General features: G+C 46.8%; 1 protein-coding gene across 1 annotated transcript in view; it reads right to left on the minus strand.

Moving 5' to 3' along the window:
* Positions 1-1,123: 1,123 nt before the first annotated feature.
* Positions 1,124-20,678, minus strand: part of LOC142290185 (gap junction beta-5 protein-like) — a 38,496-nt gene continuing 18,941 nt past the window's right edge. Inside the window, exon 2 of the mRNA XM_075334125.1 lies at positions 1,124-2,353. Within this exon, the coding sequence (XP_075190240.1) occupies positions 1,510-2,334 (825 nt within the window). The 5' untranslated portion in view covers positions 2,335-2,353 and the 3' untranslated portion in view covers positions 1,124-1,509. The remainder of the gene's footprint in view (positions 2,354-20,678) is intronic.

Genomic DNA, 20,678 nt, shown 5'->3' on the forward strand with positions numbered 1-20,678 from the left:
GGCACGCGATTTAGCCCAGCTACGTCAATGATGACGGAGGCGTCTTCCATGTCAATCATCAAAGGAGGATGGCAAACAGTGGCAAAATGAGACACAGAAGCTGAAAAAGAGGATGCCTATCTGACCAAGAAAAGGACACCCATCTGACCAGAATTGTTCATTTACATACTTAGCGGCAGATTTTATAAAGGTATTTATGGGGTCTGAAGGGGAGGGCAGAGAACAAGGTGCACCTTCATAGAATGCAGCCCAGGAGCTACAGAAGGTGATAATTTTGGTTCAAAGCAAACAAAATTTGATCCAGCTCACCTCCGCCTGACATCCAAATGCTGAGCATGGAAACCAGTCCTGTAGCGACCATACGAACATCCAAATAAAAATTGACCTCGCTGGTATCCCTGCCTTTATGTCTGTATTGCACTTCTAAAGAAAATAAATATTTATCTATTGCTTGGAGCCGGACTATATATTTTTTATGTGGACTTTTGGTTCAATACCGAAAAAAACTAGTGACAGGTTCCCTTTAATATTATTTTACTTCTTGCTTTATGGTCACAAGGTAGTAGGACAATCAATACACAATACATTTTCATATAGGAGGCCTTTGTCTGACCAGTTAGTCCTGTGTAGCACAAATTGGATTTTACCATACAATTAAGCCAACTTGAGCTGCTTAACTTTTTTTCCTATATATTTATTTCCTTTCTAAGTGTGCTCAGAACTTTCTGGTACGTGAAAAACATTTGCTATTTATTAATTATATGATTAGGTTAACATATGAAAATAAAACAAGAATGAATTAATATTGAGTGTAGTACTTCAATAAATAAATCTGGTCGCATGGGGTTGCATTGTTACATTGAATTTAATTAGCATCAATCGGGTTATGTTACTAGTCGCAACCTTCTACGACCATCACAACAGATCCAACACTAGGATTTTTGGTTCCGTGTCACAAGTCGTACTTGACCTTGACTTTATAGACTGCAATACAAATCACTTTGCAAGTTGCAGTTTCATTTCCCTTACAAATCCTTTTTTTCAAACTTCTTGCAATGTCAAGTCCCAGACAAGTCGTAGAATTGTTGGGTGATCAGTGTCACCATGTAGCCTTAGCCTAATATTCACATTTTAGTAGGAGGCCTTTATTTTATGCACTAACAATGCAAATACAAAAACATTTTTACATATCATAAAAAATGGTATATACATTTTATCCATATTGATATTTTCACATATTGTTTACTGTAAAAATAATTCCAATTGGTTTCTGTTGCCTGCTATGCCGGGATGAGAAAACTGTCAAGACTTTGCTTTTTCCAATAGCTACCCAAGTACCAAGCTATGATGAAAATACATAATATGCATCCAAATAAATAAGCATGGCATATACGCAAACCAAGTCACACACTTATCTGAACTTTAGTTCTATTGGCCATAATGTCTAAGACATGGCAAGAATACTTGAGGCCAAAAAATATGGATGATGTCAAATACTTCCTTAAAGCCCTACATAGGCTCTGCCACATCAATATCTTGATTGCATCTGCCATGATCGTTTTCATTGATTGAGGTTTCACAATCTTCTGAAATGATAACTGTCTGTTCAGGTTTGGATAGTTTTTGCTCATTGAGATCACAGTAGTTTGATTTTTTGGGTTTAGTTGTCTGGCCTTTGAAAAGTATATTCTCTTTAAACTTCTTTCCAACAAGATATGCAGCCTCTATGAGATTCAGAAGAACACATACAGCAGAACTAATTATCATAAAGAGGGTGAATATGTTTTTCTCAGATGGCCTAGATATGTAGCAGTCCACAGTGTTTGGACATGGAGGAAGAGTGCATTTTACGACTCGAGGAAGAAAGAAATTTTCATAGAGTCGATGAAACACGTAGATAAAAACAGAATCCACCACGGCCTTTACAAGTAGACTGATGAGATAGGTCCACCAAAGGCCACCTCTCTTTTTTCCAATGTCTTGGTAAAGTTTACAACTGTTCTCTCCCATCCTCTCCCTGCGCTTCCTCTCTCGGTTCTCTCTGTATGCCACATGCATTACAACAAGAAGTGAAGGACATGTAACCATGATGAGCTGTAAAGCCCACAGGCGGATGTGTGAGACAGGAAAATATTGGTCGTAGCAGACATTGCCACATCCAGGCTGTCGAGTGTTGCAGTCAAAGTCTTTTTGGTCATCTCCCCAAACCCGACTTGCTGTCACCGCATATACAAGGATCCTAAAGATAAATACAATAGATAGCCAGAGACGACCAAATTCAGTGGAGAATTTATTAACTCCTGTTAGTAGAGCTTCATATACTGCCCAGTTCATGTCTGCTCTTCTGCATCCACTGAAAAAGAAAAGACAATTTATTTCTAAACATTTTATCAACATTACAAATGTTCTACTTTACATCAGGATTTCTTAAACTTTTTCTAATGGGGCCATATGGGACAGTACAGAATGTTATTAGGGCCTCGCCACCTGTGGTTAACGTCTAGGGTTAGATTAAAAATATAACTCAATTTTGTGTTTATTCATCACTTGGACTCCTTATAACACTCTTCTCATAGTGGCTGTTAAATTTTTGCAATTTTATTTTGTCCTTCCTCTTTATCTAGAGCCATAATTTTTTTTACTGTTGTTGATTACAATGTTGGACTTTTGATGTTGTGTTTTTGCCCCTAAAGAAACTAACCACGTTGTGTAGTGTAATGTAAATAATGTGTTGCGTCTTTTGTGTATAATGTGGGGATTGTAATGTACTGTGATGTAATGTATAGTGTAACCTGTGACATGTAGTGTTGATAAAGATTAATGTGAAGTATGGCATAGCACTTATATAGGAAGTTAACAGACCGTAAGCAACAGTTAAGTGTTGGGACTAGCCCACAATGAGAGGGGTTGGTTGATAGGGTAAAAGACGATTCATTCTAGAAAAGTCAGTTGAGTGAAGATCTAGTGAGCTACAGTTACAGACAAATAGTCTGTAGGTTATGAATGTTGCTTGCAGTAGGTGGCTTGTGGAAGTAACAGGAAGAAAGGAAACTGGAGATGAGAGTGCAGACCTTAAGGGGTACTTTGCACGTTGTGACATCGCTACTGCGATATCGTCGGGGTCAGATCGAAAGTGACGCACATCCGGCGCCGGTAACGACGTCGCAACGTGTAAAGCCTAGGAGAGAAGATGAAAGAGCATGAAACAGTCAAAAATCGCTGATCTGTGTCACGTTGTTCATTTTCATAATGTCGGTACATCCGCAGGTACAATATTGTTTGTCGTTCCTGCAGCTCCACACATCGCTGTGTGTGAAGCCACAGGACCGACAAACATCCCCTTACCTGCGCCCGCCGTCCACCGGCAATGCGGAAGGGAGAAGGTGGGCGGGATGTTTACATCCCGCTCATCTCCACCCCTCCGCTTATATTGGCCGCTTGCTGTGTGACGTCGCTGTGACGCCGCACGACCCGCCCCCTTAGGAAGGAGGCGGGTCGCCGGCCAGAGCGACGTCTCAGGGCAGGTAAGTGCATGTGAAGCTGCCGTAGCGATAATGTTCACTACGGTAGCTATCACAAGATATCGCATGTGCGACAGGGGCGGGTACTATCATGCTCGGCATCGCTATCATCGGCTAGCGATGTCGCAGCGTGCAAAGTACCCCTAAGAGTTCACTGAGAAATGGAGTATGTACAACATTTAAATGAGAGACCGGTCCTCAAACAGAACAGACCCAGATAATAGGAAGTGGAGGACAGGACTCTAGTGGCCAGATCCATTAGCCATCAAGGTAACAGGTTATCCTAACTGGAATGTGACTAAACTTGGATTAGCCAAGTGAAATCTCTACTGGCATCTGAGCACATAAGGCTCTAATTTGACCAAGGTGATGGGAGCCATAATTCTCACCACTACCAGGAGATTAGACGAGGAGCCACTACAAGGGAAAGTGACAGTTGCAAGTTGTACTGTAAAGCTGGGCTGGCTTTTGCTGAAACTCACAGGACCAATAAGATTTGATGCAACCCAGGGGGAACTAGGACTGTGTCAGAACAGGCCTTGAAGAACTGTAACATACTGGAAGATATGTGCCCGCTATCTGAAGTATAAAGTTGATGCAGAGAATACATTTTTGAGTAAAGAGTTGCTGTGTGAAATTAACGGTTAGTTAAGCTTTGAGTACAAGTCATCATTAGGTCCTGGCAAGGACAGTTGATGTCAGCAGCAGTATGCGACCTGCATGGGTTCACAGCCCACACGACACAAGTCCACACACGCAGTCAGGACCAGATTTTCCATGTAGAGTGCCGATGCATCCAAAGTCAATCCCTCGCCCATGACTACCGCCCTGCGTCACTCTACATGATCTGAATGCTGTAGAGAAGGCGCACAGAACATTGGCGATGGCAACTATGGTGTGGTCGAGGACAGAGCTGAGCATAGGCACTAAGATGATGGATGGTAGCGTAGCTCCAAAAGAGAACTCAGCCTATCATAGATGCTGGAGAAATGGAAGAGAGCAAAAATCTGGCCAGCCCTCAAGAAGCTACGGTCATTGAAAAAAAGTGCCACGTCTAAGAAGCTAACCCATTACCATGAATGTCCACCCTAGTCAGACAAAGTGGAAGGAGAAAGTCTGCCCATTGCATACTGACAGTGCAGAATGGGTAGCAACATGGAGAAACACGAAGAACCAGCTGGAAGAGATGCCACCTTGTCTAAGGCAGAGCTGTACAACTGGCCACCGAGGGGTGCACAGGTTGGCATAATTTTGTGGTAAGTTTGAATAGTTGGGGAGAACTATGGTTGCAGCCTGCAAACCCCAAAGTTGACTTAACTCCGTGGACAAGAAAAATAAAGCTGTTGTTATTGAGAGGATGCAAAGTTCTAGTGTCCCTCTGTTGCAAAAGAATGGACAATGGACTTGTGGCCACCTTCAAATGGGAAGGGTTGAAGATGCCCATCCACCATGTACAGGACACCTCACTGCTAACATTCCTCAGTAGACATGACTGAGTGGCTTGGAGAACGGGTCGCTCAGATTCTGGAGCTCGCATTTGAGCCAGAAGCCAATGGTCTATGCTTCAGGTTGGTTTCTAGCCCGCAGACTGGCTGAGTATCTGTAGGTTATACGGGCCCAGCTGCTCGTACGTTTCACTCCAACTTTGCTGGGAGCTCCTGTAAAGGGATGCTGGGCTCTGAAGGCCCTGTCCTGAAGACGACAATCGTCTCGACATGACATTGATGCAAATAGTGTTGATGTGAATAATGTGTTAATGCATATTTTATGTATATGGCCATATAGTTGCCGGTCCTAGATACTGCTTGTTACAAGGTATTGGAGATTGCCTAGCGACAGGGGCAGTGAAGTAGTAGACAGTTAAGAATAGTGGAAGGAGTTAGCTATAATATAGTCATTCAGAGGCAAACTATACGGAGTTGCTCAGTTACAGTCAAGTTCAGAGAAGTTGTGTACAAGCCTGCTGAACACCAGAGGCCCAGTGACAGGGGTGGTTGTGGCATGTTCAAAACAGTATTATAGACTCACGCACAGGATGGCACAACAGAGTACCTCTATCCCACCATAGTAATTAAACGCAACTACTATGTCCAGTGGTACTAGTCCTATAGCGGATGACTGACATAGACATCAGCAAACAGGTCGGCACGAAGAAACCCAGTAAACAAGCTTAGTTCAACACAGGTCAGGCACAGACACGTACAATGCTCAAGGTCTCCTAGGCTTGCATTGAACCCGTTTATAGGTCCTTAATACAAACACAGCCTTAGTATTGCCCAAGTAATCTCAACCTATTAGGCAAGGAGAAAAAGGAAGTTAACCAGTGGTAACCAACAAGCTGTTTTACAGCACACTGGAGTAATACATTTTTTAGGTTATTTAAAAAATTAAAAAGTTCTTGTTGATGTTTAAATTTAGGTGGCGCAAATTGGAGAAGCTGTGGCTTTCTCACAAGAATGATTGTAAAAAATATCACCGTTTGACAAGTTTTACGAGTTTTTCCTTTGGTATAAGTAGAAATGATCATTTTTAGATCGCTTGTGAAAAACCTATCATTTTTTGTGATTCAGAAACATGTAAGCTGTTTGGAAATTTAAGAAACAATGGCTTCTTAACCAGGAGGAAAAAAATGAATCTTTCTTTAGGATCTGCAACAGGTTTGTGATTCGCAAAATGATGAAACCATTGCATCAAGTTTATATCACGTCATCCAAATATTATTGATATATTTAGAGAAAAAGAACAGGTTAGTTGTGTTTAAAGTAAAAAAAATCAATATCTTGTCAACAATCTGGTAAGAAAATATTACTATTTCAGGAGCAGTTTCATATATGTTAAGCCTGAAGAAGGTATGCTTCCCAGCAGCAGAATGGTATAGTTAATATAGTTATAGAAAAACTGGACAATCGCAGGAGATGTGTGTGGGCATCTTGCAACAGCAGCAGAGAACCAGCATGGTATAAAAATATGATAGGGCAGGCAAGAAAATTTCTGGCAGGTCTGGGCTAGTAGCAGTAGCCATGGTAGCATCAAGAGGTTTCCTGGAGAAAGGGCACAATCTTATCTGGACAGACAACGCAGACTGCGGACAAGTACCACCAGCATTTACCGTCACCATTACCGTCAGCTCTGTTGTAGCGATCTTCTAGATAAGTATATAATTACACTACTTCAGTCCTCCTGCCTAGAGTGATGAACAATTAGCTGCTGTCATGTCAAAATAACAAGCATTTCACTTCTGTTAGTGACAATCGTGAAAGTCAGCGGAAAGAAGATGAAGAGAAGACTCCCCTTCCATGTATATCTTCATACACTTTCAGAGATGCTCTAAAATGGCTCTTCGGTTGCCATAGGTTTCAGATTCGTATTGTAAGCCTGATAATTTTGGATGCTTTGTTTGTTCTTATTGAGGTCCTCTTAGATTTGGAGGATTTCTGGTATGATGTGGTCAACCTCTTCAAATAGTTATATCATGTGAGCGTTTCTGTATTGTGTTTCTTTCTTGAAATTGCTTGTAAACTATATGCCTTTTGACTTCCATCAAGTTTAATCTTTGTATTATTATTCACAGACTGAGATTACCATTTTCAGTATGCTCCAGCACTGAAATAATGTTACAATCAGATTAAAGCCTTTTTCTATCACTATGTGTACTGATCTGTGGGTTCTAAATTCCTATCCCTAGTCTGTAAAATCCTAAACACTATATATTTTCCTGGCTTACAGTTGTACTCAAAAGTTTACCTACCCTGGTACATATTTTGTTTTCTTGGCCTTTTTTAAGAGAATATGAATAACACAAAATCTTTTTTTTCCACTCATGGTTAGTGGTTGGGTGAAGCCATTTATTGTCAAACTACTGTGTTTTCTCTTTTAAATCATAATGACAACCAAAAATATCCAAATGACCCTGATCAAAAGTTCACATACCCTGGTGATTTTGGCCTGATAAGATGCACAGAAGTTGGCACAAATGGGTTTGAATGGCTAATAAAGGTAACATCCTCACTTGTAACCTGTTTGCTTTTAATCAGTGTGTGCATAAAAGCTGAGTGAGTTTCTGGGGTCCAGACAGACTCTTTCATCTTTCATCAAGCCACTGACATTTTTAGATCCTTGGGGAAAGAAAAAGAATTTTCAATTGATCTACAAGAAAAGATAGTTGAACTGTATAAAACAGGAAAGGGAGACAAAAAGATATCCAAGGAATTGATAGTCAGCAGTGTTCAAACTATGATTAACAAATAGAAAATCAGGGGCTCTGTAAAAAGAATACCAGAATCAGGTAGCCCAACAAACATTTCAGCCACAACTGGCAGTAAAAATGTTCAGGATGCAAAGAAAAACCCACAAATAACATCATCTGAAATACAGGACTCACCAAAAACTAGCGGTGTGGCTGTTTCAAGATGCACAATAAGGACTCACTTGAAGAAAAAGGAGCTGCATGGTCAAGTTTCCAGAATAATGCCATTACTGTGTAAACGCCACAAAGTATCTCAACTACAATATGCCAAACAGCACAGAGACAAGCCTCCAAACTTCTAGAACAAGGTAATTTGGAATGATGAGACCAAAATTGAACTTTTTGGCCACAACCATAAACGTTACATTTGGAGAGGTGTCATCAAGGCCTATGATGAAAGGAACACCATTCCTACTGTAAAGCATGGAGGTTGATCGCTGATGATGGTCAAAGTTGAAGGAAAGATGAATGCAGCACATTATCAGCAGATTCTGGAGGCAAATTTGCAGTCATCAGCCTGGAAGCTGCGCAAGGAATAGACTTGGAAGTTCCAACATGACAACGATCCAAAATAGATGGTCAAGTTGACCTGTCTTTGGCTAAAGCAGAACAAACTGTAGGTTCTGGAGTGGATGTCTCAGTCTCCTGACCTCAATATCATTGAACCACTCTGGGGAGAACTCAAGCACGCTGTTACGGGGGGCTGTCTGATAATAAAACCCAAAGGAATATCAGACAGTCAGGGTCCACCGTGCAAAGACTCTGCTGCAGACTATGGCAGAGGATAAGGGGTATATAAGTGTGCCACTGTAAATAGTAATAGCACAAGTGCAGAGTGCAATACCTCTGTTAAACTCACAGAGGAATATAATTAGGAAATAAAGCAATTCCTCCCTTGCTTGGAGGGTGTGTGGTATGGTCTCTGTTAATGGTCACAGAGACAAAAGCAGTGAGTGTGAAATGGCACCTACCCAGGTCCGTTCCTCTAGCGGTGCCAGGAGACGGAAAGCAGCGTAAGCCGCACAAAGCTCCTACCTGCGTTCGCTCCACTAGTGTGCGAGGACACGAACCACTAGATATAGCACCTGCCTAGGTCCGCTCCACTAGTGGTGCAAAAGAGACGGACAGCAGCATAAGCCACACAAAGCTCCTACCTATGTTCGCTCCCCTAGTGTGCGAGGATACGAACAATTGCCAGACGCAGTATAAGAAACGTTACCCTAGCGGCAATGTCCACCTACGAGTAGAATCACAAGGCCCAGCCGGACCATGTGCCTCAGGCACCTGCCTATGTCCGCTCCACTAAGATGTAAGGATACAGACTGCAGCCGAAGCTGTAAGGTATAAGAATGCTACCCTGCCGGTAGCGCTCACCTAGCATAGACAGAGAGATGCCTAGAGGGATGTGCACAGAGCGTCTACTCTCATGCATGAACCAAGAGGACTGAGCGCTGGGCGGCGTGCGTCAGGGTCTTATATAGACTCTGTGCCTCATCCAGGATGGAGGACACCAGAGCCAATCCGCTGCCAGAACGACAGCAATGACGTCATGCTGGCCTATCACTGAGCAAAGTGTCACAAGCACATGACCACACATGACCAGTGACCAATCGGCATAGAAGGTGTCAGAGACATGTGACCACGTGTCACAAGCACATGACCAGCGGCCAATCAGCTTAGAAGGTGTCAGAGACATGTGACCTCGTGTCAGCAATGATGTCACCCGCACATGTGCAATGGCTCCAAGATAGGACTTAGTCTCCAGCGCTTGCACATGTGCAGCAGCAAGAAATCCGAACATAGTCTCCAGTGCCACAGCAACCGTAACAGTACCTCCCCCTCAAGGGCCCCCATCCCGGCGACGCAGGTAATCGGCAACTAAGTCGGGAGCATGGACAGCCTCCTCAGGCTCCCAAGAGCGATGTTCCGGGCCGTAGCACTCCCAATCTATCAAGAAGAACCTGCGCCCTCTAACCATCTTAGAACCAACTATGGCTCGTACCTCATAGCTAGAGCGAGAGGAATCAGAGGCAGGAGAGTGCACTTCACGAGCGTGAGGTAAAATAGCCGGCTTTAGCAGTGAGACATGGAATTTGTCATGGATCCTAAGATGGACGGGTAACTTCAATTGGTAGACTACAGGATTTACCTGTCGAAGAACCTCATAAGGACCCAGGAAGCGAGGAGCAAATTTGACAGAGCTCACTCTAAGTTTCACGTGTTTTGCAGAGAGCCACACAAAGTCCCCCGGAGAAAAGACAGGAGCCGGGCGACGAAACCGATCGGACACCATCTTCATACGGTCCTTAGCTGTTTGGATCGACTCTTGAGTCCGATCCCAAACCTCTCTGGCATTAGTTGCCCAGTCGGCCACAAGAGGAGGAGGTACAGCAGCGGGAAACGGTACCGGTACCCTAGGGTGTTGCCCATTATTGAGTACGAACGGTGTATGCCCAGTGGCCTCAGCCAGCGAATTGTTAAGGGCAAATTCTGCCCAGGGTAGGAGGGAGGACCAGTTATCGTGGTTCTCAGCAACAAAGTGTCGAAGGTATATAATCATGGATTGATTGGTACGCTCAACCAAACCATTGGTCTCCAGATGGTATGCCGAAGAGACATTCAACTCAATTTTCAGAAGGCTACAAAGATCTCGCCAGAAACGGGAAGCAAATTGCGGGCCTCTATCACAAATGATACGATCTGGCATCCCATGAAGCCTAAAGACATGCTTGAGGAATAGTTTGGCTAGTACCCTGGAAGATAGGATTCTTGATAACGGTACGAGATGAACCATCCGGGAGAAATGGTCCGTAATGACCCACACAAATCTATGTCCCTGTGAACACGGAAGATCACCCACAAAGTCCATGCCTACCACCTCCCATGGTCTATCTCGCACTGGTAAAGGATGCAAGAGCCCAGCCGGTCTCTGCCGTAATGGACGGTTGCGAGTACACGAGTAGCAGGAACCGATATATCCCTTGACATGGCTGGCTAAGTGTGGCCACCAATACCACCTCTCGAGTAACTCTCGTGTCCGTCTAATACCAAAATGCCCACCCACCTTTGAGGTGTGGGCCCACGACAGTATATCATTCTGTCGATCCGGCGAAATAAAGGTCTTGCCCGGTGGGATTTGGTCTAACGTCACAGGGGAGAGCGTATGAAAAACCCTGGAGGGAAGAATAAGACGAGGTTCATCAATCTCTTCCTGGATAGAAACCATAGAGCGAGACAGGGCGTCTGCCTTGTTATTCTTATTCCCAGACAGATAGTTGATGGAGAAGTGAAAGCGGGAGAAAAACAAGGACCAGCGGGCTTGGCGAGGATTCAGACGCTGAGCGATTTGTAAGTACGTCAGATTCTTATGGTCTGTATAGACCTGGAAAGGATGTTTCGCACCTTCTAGCAAGTAACGCCACTCCTCCAAGTCTAATCTCAGAGCGAGCAGTTCCCTATCCCCAATGGTATAGTTTCTCTCTGCTGGTGAAAAGGTTTTAGCAAAGAAGAAACACGGCCTTTTTCTACCTACACCGTTCTTTTGATACAAGACTGCACCAGCACCCACTGAAGAGGCATCAACCTCCAAGAGGAAGGGCTTATTCTCATCAGGTCTTTGAAGAACGGGAGCAGTTGAAAAGTGTCTTTTTACTGCCTCAAAAGCCTGGGATGTCTCAGTAGACCAGACTTTTGGATTAGCACCTTTCTTAGTGAAGGCCACCAAAGGGGCCACCAAAGTGGAGAAATGGGGTATGAACTGACGGTAATAATTTATGAATCCTAAGAAGCGTTGCACCGCCTTCAAGGAATGAGGTTCGGACTATTCCAGGACAGCAGAGAGCTTTGCAGGATCCATAGCCAGACCTTCTTGTGAGATAATGTAACCCAAAAAAGGCAAGGATGATTGCTCGAATACACACTTTTCGAGTTTAGCAAACAATGAGTGCTCCCTTAAACGGGAAAGGACAGGAACGACATCCTGACGATGAGTCTCCAGATCAGGAGAAAAAATCAGGATGTCGTCCAGATACACCACGACGGAGGATAACAGTAAATCCCTGAACACATCGTTTACAAAGTCCTGAAATACTGCGGGTGCATTACATAAACCAAAAGGCATGACGAGGTATTCATAGTGACCGTCTCGGGTGTTAAAAGCGGTCTTCCATTCGTCATCCTCTCGAATTCGTACCAAGTTATACGCACCCCGCAGATCCAACTTCGTAAAAACCTGAGCTCCCCTCAGTCTGTCAAAGAGCTCCGAAATTAAAGGTTACGGGTATTTGTTCTTTATTGTGATTGCGTTGAGACCCCTGTAATCTATGCAGGGACGCAAATCACCCTCTTTCTTCCGAACAAAGAAAAACCCAGCTCCCGCGGGAGAGACAGACTTACGAATGAACCCCTTCTCTAAACTCTCTCTTATATAGGTCGACATGGCCTCCGACTCAGGTATTGACAGGGGGTAAACCCTGCCCTTAGGTGGAACCGAACCTGGGATAAGGTCTATGGCGCAGTCATACGGCCTATGGGGTGGAAGAACCTCAGCACCCTGTTTGGAGAACACTAGTGATGAGCGAGTATGCTTGTTACTACTCGGTACTCGCACGAGTATCACTGTACTCGGGCTACTCGGCGGGGACCGAGTAATCTCGCGATACTCGTGCTGTACTCGTGGTCTTCATCCCAGCATGTTGGCGCTCTTTTGAGAGCCAGCCCTCATGCAGGGATTGGCTGGCAGACCACTGCAATGCCACAGCCCTGTTAGTTGTGGAATTGCAGTGATTGGCCGGCCTGCACAGCGTGACCGAGCCTTTATACCGGCGGGCGCGCTGTGCTCTGCTCACAGCCATCCAGACAGTGAGTGCAGGGAGAGTCTTGCTGCTTCAGGGAAAGGTTTGCGGCCCTTTATAGTTAGTTCCGGAGCAGGGCTGCAAACAGTGTGACCAGAAGTCCTTCTTAGGACTATTATAGTTGTATACAGGCAGGCAGGGTATAGCCAGGTCGGAGTACAGTAGCAGAGTCCTTCTCAGGACTATTGTTGCTGTATACAGGCAGGGTATAGCCAGGTCGGAATACAGGCTAGTGACCAGAAGAGTCCTTGTCAGGACTATTGTAGCAGTATACAGGCAGGCAGGGTATATAGCCATTCCTAGTGGTGACCGTATACCAGCCTTCATCATATCTGGGGCTGGTGTACACAGTCTAAACCAGTCCAGATAGTGTCAGACTTCTCAGTAATTGTCGCTCCTAAAAACCTGTTAGGTTCTTAGTGCGTCCGTGCTTGCATTTAAAAACCGCACGTGTGTGCCTGTCGGTGGCAGCGTACAGGTGCACTTGTGTGTGTTTTTCACAAACTAATATATAACGCACAAGTCTAGTGAATAATACACGTCAGTCAGCAGTGTCTGATAGTGTCAGACTTCTCAGTAATTGTCGCTCCTAAAAACCTGTTAGGTTCTTAGTGCGTCCGTGCTTGCATTTAAAAACCGCACGTGTGTGCCTGTCGGTGGCAGCGTACAGGTGCACTTGTGTGTGTTTTTCACAAACTAATATATAACGCACAAGTCTAGTGAATAATACACGTCAGTCAGCAGTGTCTGATAGTGTCAGACTTCTCAGTAATTGTCGCTCCTAAAAACCTGTTAGGTTCTTAGTGCGTCCGTGCTTGCATTTAAAAACCGCACGTGTGTGCCTGTCGGTGGCAGCGTACAGGTGCACTTGTGTGTGTTTTTCACAAACTAATATATAACGCACAAGTCTAGTGAATACACGTCAGCACAGCATTGCAAAATGCGCAAGGGCGTTGGCAAGGAACAAGGAAGTGGACGTGATGGTGGTGCAGGCAGAGGCCGAGGTCGTGGGAAAGCTCTAAATTCGCCACAACAAAGGGCCACATCTAGTCGCTCGCATGTCCTGTCCCAAATTCTTGAGGACCGCAGCAGTACACCGCTCTTGAACCAAGACCAGTGTCAACAGGTTGTTAGTTGGATAGCGGATAATGCTTCCAGTCAGATTGGCACCACCACAAACACTCTGTCTTCCACACGGTCAAGTGTCAGTAGCCGTGATACTGCACCGCACATTTCAGAACCTGATCTACCTTCCTACCACAAGGCTGAGTACACGTCCTCGGACATTACTGATCCCACACTTGGACACTCGGAAGAGCTGTTCACGTTTCCATTCACACATTCTGGCCTCTCACCAGCTCATGTTGAATTGGGTCATGAGGAGATCGTATATACAGATGCCCAAATATTTGAGCAGCCACGTTCTCACGAAGTTGGCAACGTGTCTCAACAAGGGGTGGACGATGATGAGACACAATTGTCAGGAAGTCAGGAGGAGGAGCAGGGTGCGGAAGAGGAAGACGACGTGGTGGATGATCCAGTAACTGACCCAACCTGGCAGGAGGATATGCAGAGCGAGGACAGCAGTGCACAGGGGGAGGGAGGCATAGCATCCCAACAGGCAGTAAGAAGCAGGGTCGTGGCTCCAGGCAGAAGTCAGGCAACCGTTCCCCGGAACAACAACACGACACAAGGTGCCTGTACAAATGTTAGGTCTTCCCGAGTCTGGCAGTTTTTTAAGTTGGCTCCAGATGATTCTAAAAAGGCAATTTGCAACACCTGCCGTGCCAGCATCAGCAGGGGTACCAAAACTAGCAGCCTGACCACCACCAGCATGATCAGGCACATGTCAGCCAAGCACCCGACTTTGTGGGAAGTACAACAGAGTCGAGGAGCAGTGCTTGCTGATGTCACTGCTGAGTCTTCGCTTGTTGTGCATGCGAGCCAATCCCCTGTCCATGCTGCCTGCGAACAAGCCTCCTCCGGTCCTGCACCTGCAGTTGCCTATGCAGAAATAACACCATCATCAAGCACGTCCTTGTCCCAGCGCAGCGTTCAGTTATCCATTCAGCAAACCTTTGAACGCAGGCGCAAATACACTGCCAACGCCCCACATGCCACAGTTCTAAATGCTAACATTTCGCTACTGCTTGCGCTGGAAATGTTGCCTTTTAGGCTGGTGGAGACAGAAGCATTCCGCGACCTGATGGCGGCAGCTGTCCCACGTTACTTGGTCCCCAGCCGCCACTATTTCTCCCGGTGTGCCGTCCCCGCGTTGCATAACCACGTGTCACAAAACATCACACGTGCCCTGAACAACGCTGTTTCACCCAAAGTCCACCTAACCAAAGACACGTGGACAAGTGCTTGTGGGCAAGGCCGCTACATCTCGTTGACGGCACACTGGGTTAATATTGTGGAAGCTGGGACCCAGTCTGAGCGAGGGACGGAACACGTCCTTCCCACACCAAGGTTTGCAGGCCCTACCTCAGTCAGGGTTTCACCCACACTCTACAGCTCCGGAATGTCATGCTCTTCAGCCTCCTCCTCCTCCTCCTGCGCATCCTCATCCACTTTACCCTCCACACCAGTCCCAAGCTGGAAGCACTGCAGCACTGCCTCGGCGAAGCGGCAACAGGCTGTGCTGAAGCTAATCTGCATAGGTGACAAACCCCACAATGCAGAAGAGGTGTGGACAGCTCTGAAACAGCAGGCAGATCACTGGCTCACACCTCTGAACCTAAAGCCAGGAAAGGTCGTGTGTGACAATGGCCGGAACCTGGTGGCGGCTTTGAGGCGAGGCCAGCTGACACATGTTCCATGCGTGGCCCATGTGCTCAACCTCGTGGTTCAGCGGTTTCTAAAGTCATACCCAGAGATGTCTGATCTGCTGGTAAAAGTTCGCCGCCTGTCTGCACATTTTCGAAAGTCACCTACTGCTTCAGCCGGCCTTGCCGGCTTTCAGCGCCGTTTGCATCTTCCGGCTCACAGACTGGTGTGTGATGTCCCCACGCGTTGGAATTCAACTCTGCACATGTTGGTCAGGATATGTTATAATAAGGAATAACGTTTGGAACACCATTCTAAGTCTGAACTGGGTGCTAAAACCTAAAAAAACATCACTATGGGGAGATAAGGTATGCACACCAGTGACTATGTAAGGGGAATACATGGAATAGCAGAAACTGCTGTGTGAATACTGACTTGAAAAATCCAATAGCTATATGTAAAGTGAAAATGTGAAAAATGGAATCTGCATTACTGCCATGAACATATGAATCAAGAGAAATTTAGCTACTGAATTGATCAATGCAATAGAGCCCCAACACTACGCCAAAGTATTTCTCTACGTTGGGGTCCCTAGCTTGTGTGTGTCCTCTCATGCAGTTAAAAAACTTACCGTGTATGGGTAGCTGAGACCCAGGCTATATATGCGCATGATATGGATTGGCAATAGGTGTGGTTGGGGAGGGTTCACAAACGAAAAACAACTAACAATAAGGAATAACGTTTGGAACACCATTCTAAGTCTGAACTGGGTGCTAAAACCTAAAAAAAACATCACTATGGGGAGATAAGGTATGCACACCAGTGACTATGTAAGGGGAATAAATGGAATAGCAGAAACTGCTGTGTGAATACTGACTTGAAAAATCCAATAGCTATATGTAAAGTGAAAATGTGAAAAATGGAATCTGCATTACTGCCATGAACATATGAATCAAGAGAAATTTAGCTACTGAATTGATCAATGCAATAGAGCCCCAACACTACGCCAAAGTATTTCTCTACGTTGGGGTCCCTAGCTTGTGTGTGTCCTCTCATGCAGTTAAAAAACTTACCGTGTATGGGTAGCTGAGACCCAGGCTATATATGCGCATGATATGGATTGGCAATAGGTGTGGTTGGGGAGGGTTCACAAACGAAAAACAACTAACAATAAGGAATAACGTTTGGAACACCATTCTAAGTCTGAACTGGGTGCTAAAACCTAAAAAAACATCACTATGGGGAGATAAGGTATGCACACCAGTGACTATGTAAGGGGAATACATGGAATAGCAGAAACTGCTGTGTGAATACTGACTTGAAAAATCCAATAGCTATATGTAAAGTGAAAATGTGAAAAATAGAATCTGCATTACTGCCATGAACATATGAATCAAGAGAAATTTAGCTACTGAATTGATCAATGCAATAGAGCCCCAACACTACGCCAAAGTATTTCTCTACGTTGGGGTCCCTAGCTTGTGTGTGTCCTCTCATGCAGTTAAAAAACTTACCGTGTATGGGAAGCTGAGACCCAGGCTATATATGCTGTGAGACTGTGACCGGGGTTATCTATGACGGCCGGTATGTCTCGCCCAGGTTGTGCTCACTCCATGATAGAAAGTAAATCCACTATAGGGTTAATGCTGTTTCCCTACAGACTGAAGGAAGGGTTAAATAGAATCAGGAACAAGGGCAGGTGTGCCGGGTGTGAGGGAGTGAACAGAACTCCCTGAGTTTTCTGCTGGAGAGGCACATGTATTGTGTTATGGACTTTTGTTTGAAGATTAAAACCGAGTGCTGTGAACCTATATGCCTGGATCCCGTGTCTTCTGCTGCGCAGCCGACCGTGCTACCTCACATATGGTGGAGAATGCGGGCATCACAGCCGGTGAGGTGTAGCATCCATCCCTGGTGACCCAGCTGCGCATGTCCTGGATTCGAGCGGCTATACTACAGCCCAAACCCGGCGACGCCATGGAGGACATACTAAAGCATTTGGCTCAGGCTAATGCACAGCAACAACAGGCTAATGCACAGCAACAACAGGCTAATGCACAGCAACAACAGACCAATGCACACCTGCTCCAATCCTTGCAAGTGCAGGAAAAAAAATTCCAAGAACAGATGGATCAGGCCAATGCACGTCAGCAGCAAGCCTTGCAATTGCAGGAAAAAATTCACCAAGAACAGATGGTTCTCCTGGCCAAGTCAATCCGTGCCGGACCGGCAGCAACAACCCCGGGACCGGGTGATGACGGCAGCGTCCGGAAAGCGGTGAGACAAGCGTTGCAAAAGATGACCCCGGGGGACGATGTGGAAGCGTTCCTGGCGGTGTTTGAGCGGGTGGCCGAGCGGGAAAAGCTGCCGACCCCCCAGTGGGCTGAGGTATTGTCGCCCTATCTGACGGGGGAACCCCAAAAAGCATACCTGGACCTCTGTACCGAGGACGCCATTGACTATGTGACCCTAAAAGCCGAAATACTGGCACGGTTGGGGGTGAATACCTATGTACGGGCTCAGCGGGTAAATCAGTGGTTCTATGAGGAAGCCAAACCCGTACGCTCCCAGGCCTATGACTTGTTGCATCTTGTAAAAAAATGGTTGCAGCCTGACACTCTGAGCCCGGCGCAGATGGTGGAAAGGGTAGTAGTGGATCGTTTTGTGCGCACTTTACCCGTCACCGTTCAACGGTGGGTAGGACAGGGTGACCCGAGTACCCTGGACCAGTTAGTGTCCCTGGTAGAGCGGCATGTGGCTACGCAGGACTTGATACGGGACACTGAGACTTTGCGTACCGCCCGTCGGTCCGGCCCCTCCAAGCCTAGGGCCAAGGACCCACCGCCGACAACGGTGCAGGAGTCCCCTACCGTCCCGCCTGAGGCCGCGGCCGCCAATCCTGAGGTCCGGAAGGTTCTGTACCCTAAACGACAACCCGTCAAGGGTGTTTCCGTCCCCATTAGATGTTGGCGGTGCCAGCGGGTGGGACATATGGAAGCCCAGTGTCCACTCACCACGGAGCCCATGGATTGTGGGGTTACCCGGCGGGGTTCAATGTATGCTCAGGTGGTGTGTACCGCTGACCTGGTCTCCCCAGAGACGGAGCCCCACTTGTGCCAAATACAGGTGAATGGATGTCCGGTTACAGGATTGTTGGATTCCGGAAGCTTAGTGACCCTTGTGCGATCCACCTTGAGGGCTAAAGTAAAGGCCACAGGACGTACCGTGGGGGTGGTTTGCATACATGGGGACCGCCGAGACTATCCCACGGGGATTGTCACCATCACAGCACCTTGCGGTCAGGTGCAACATGAGGTGGGACTTCTTAACACTCTTCCTTATGACGTGATCCTAGGAAGGGATCTGCCCTATTTTTGGACTTTATGGAAGGGACCCCCTAAGTCTCCTCAGATATTGGTCAGTCCGGGACCTGAGCCCTACAATCCTGAATCCGGGACACCTGCCGTAGGGGTCCCCATGATAGGGACAGAATGTGAACCCGATAGGTCGCCCCTAGAGGTATTGGCAGGAGAGGCTGAGACGGTCGAATCCATCCCGGAGTTGGAGGCGTCCCCGGATACGTTTGGGACTGCCCAACTCCAGGACCCTACATTAATACATGCCCGGAGTCGGGTGACAGTAATTGACGGGGTGGCACAGCTGCCCGGTGCCCAGGTAAGGTACCCCCATTTCGCTCTTAAGCAGGATTTACTCTACCGGGTAGATGAAATACGGGGTGTGGGGGTAGAGCAGTTGGTGGTGCCCCAGCCGCATCATCGGCGGGTCCTCGACTTGGCTCATAAACACCTGATGAGTGGCCACCTGGGGGTCAAGAAAACGCAGGAGCAAATATTGCAAAGGTTCTATTGGCCCGGAGTCTTTGGGGAGGTAAAACGGTTCTGCGAAACCTGCCCGGAGTGTCAGCTTACCGCACCCCTGACCCATTTTCGCAGTCCGTTGGTACCGTTACCCATTCTAGAAGTCCCTTTTGAACGGATAGGGATGGATCTGGTGGGGCCCCTCGTAAAGTCCGCTCGAGGGCACCAACACATCCTAGTGATCGTTGACTATGCCACCCGGTATCCCGAGGCGATACCTCTCAGACATACTGCAGCAAAGCTTATAGCTCGGGAGTTGTTTGCTGTGTTCTGCCGGGTGGGGTTGCCCAAGGAGATCCTTACGGATCAGGGGACCCCATTCATGTCTAAAGTGACCAAAGAGCTATGCCGGCTACTCCAGATCAAGCAGTTGCGTACGTCTGTGTACCATCCTCAAACGGACGGTTTAGTGGAGCGTTTCAATAAAACCCTGAAAACCATGCTAAAAAGGGTGATTTCAAAAGACGGGAAAGACTGGGATATGATGCTTCCCTATTTGATGTTTGCCATCCGTGAGGTGCCACAGGCATCCACGGGGTTTTCGCCTTTTGAGTTGTTATACGGGCGACATCCCCGGGGATTGTTGGACCTGGCAAAGGAAACATGGGAGCAAGAGCCCACCCCCCATAAAAGTGTGATTGAACACATTTTGGGTATGCAGAACCGCATAAGCGCGGTCATGCCAATTGTGAAGGAGCATTTACAGGAGGCTCAGGCCGCGCAAAGCGGCCGCTACAATAGACAAGCCACCGTGCGGACCTTTAAACCCGGGGATCGGGTGTTGGTATTAATCCCCACGGCGGAGAGTAAATTCCTGGCTCAGTGGCAAGGCCCCTACGAGATAAAGGAAAGAGTCGGGGTGGTTAACTATAAAGTATTGCAGCCCGGTAGGCGGAAACCTGAACAAATATACCATGTCAACCTATTAAAACCCTGGCAGGAACGGGAAAGCCTGATGGCTGTTTTTTCCCCATCTCCCTCCTCTTCGGGTCCTTCACCTCCGGCTCCAGCGACCTCCGGAGAGGACGAACCGGAAGTAAGGATTGGAGAAGCCCTCACCAAGACTCAGAGGCGAGAGGCCAGACGGTTGGTTCAGCAGAACCCCGATGTCTTCTCCGAGCTGCCCGGTAGGACCAGTCTGATACGACATGATATTGTCACCGAGCCCCACCTGAAGGTACGCCTGAAGTCATACCGGGTACCGGAGGCTCGACTACAAGCCATATCGGAGGAAGTAAAGACAATGTTACGCCTGGGGGTCATCGAAAAATCCCGGAGTGAATGGGCTAGTCCGATCGTCCTAATACCAAAACCCGATGGCTCCTTAAGGTTCTGCAATGACTTTAGGAGATTGAACGAAATATCCAAGTTCGATCTCTACCCCATGCCCAGAGTGGATGAGCTGATTGAT

The sequence above is a fragment of the Anomaloglossus baeobatrachus genome, chromosome 2 (genome assembly GCF_048569485.1).
Source record: "Anomaloglossus baeobatrachus isolate aAnoBae1 chromosome 2, aAnoBae1.hap1, whole genome shotgun sequence".
NCBI lineage: Eukaryota > Metazoa > Chordata > Amphibia > Anura > Aromobatidae > Anomaloglossus > Anomaloglossus baeobatrachus.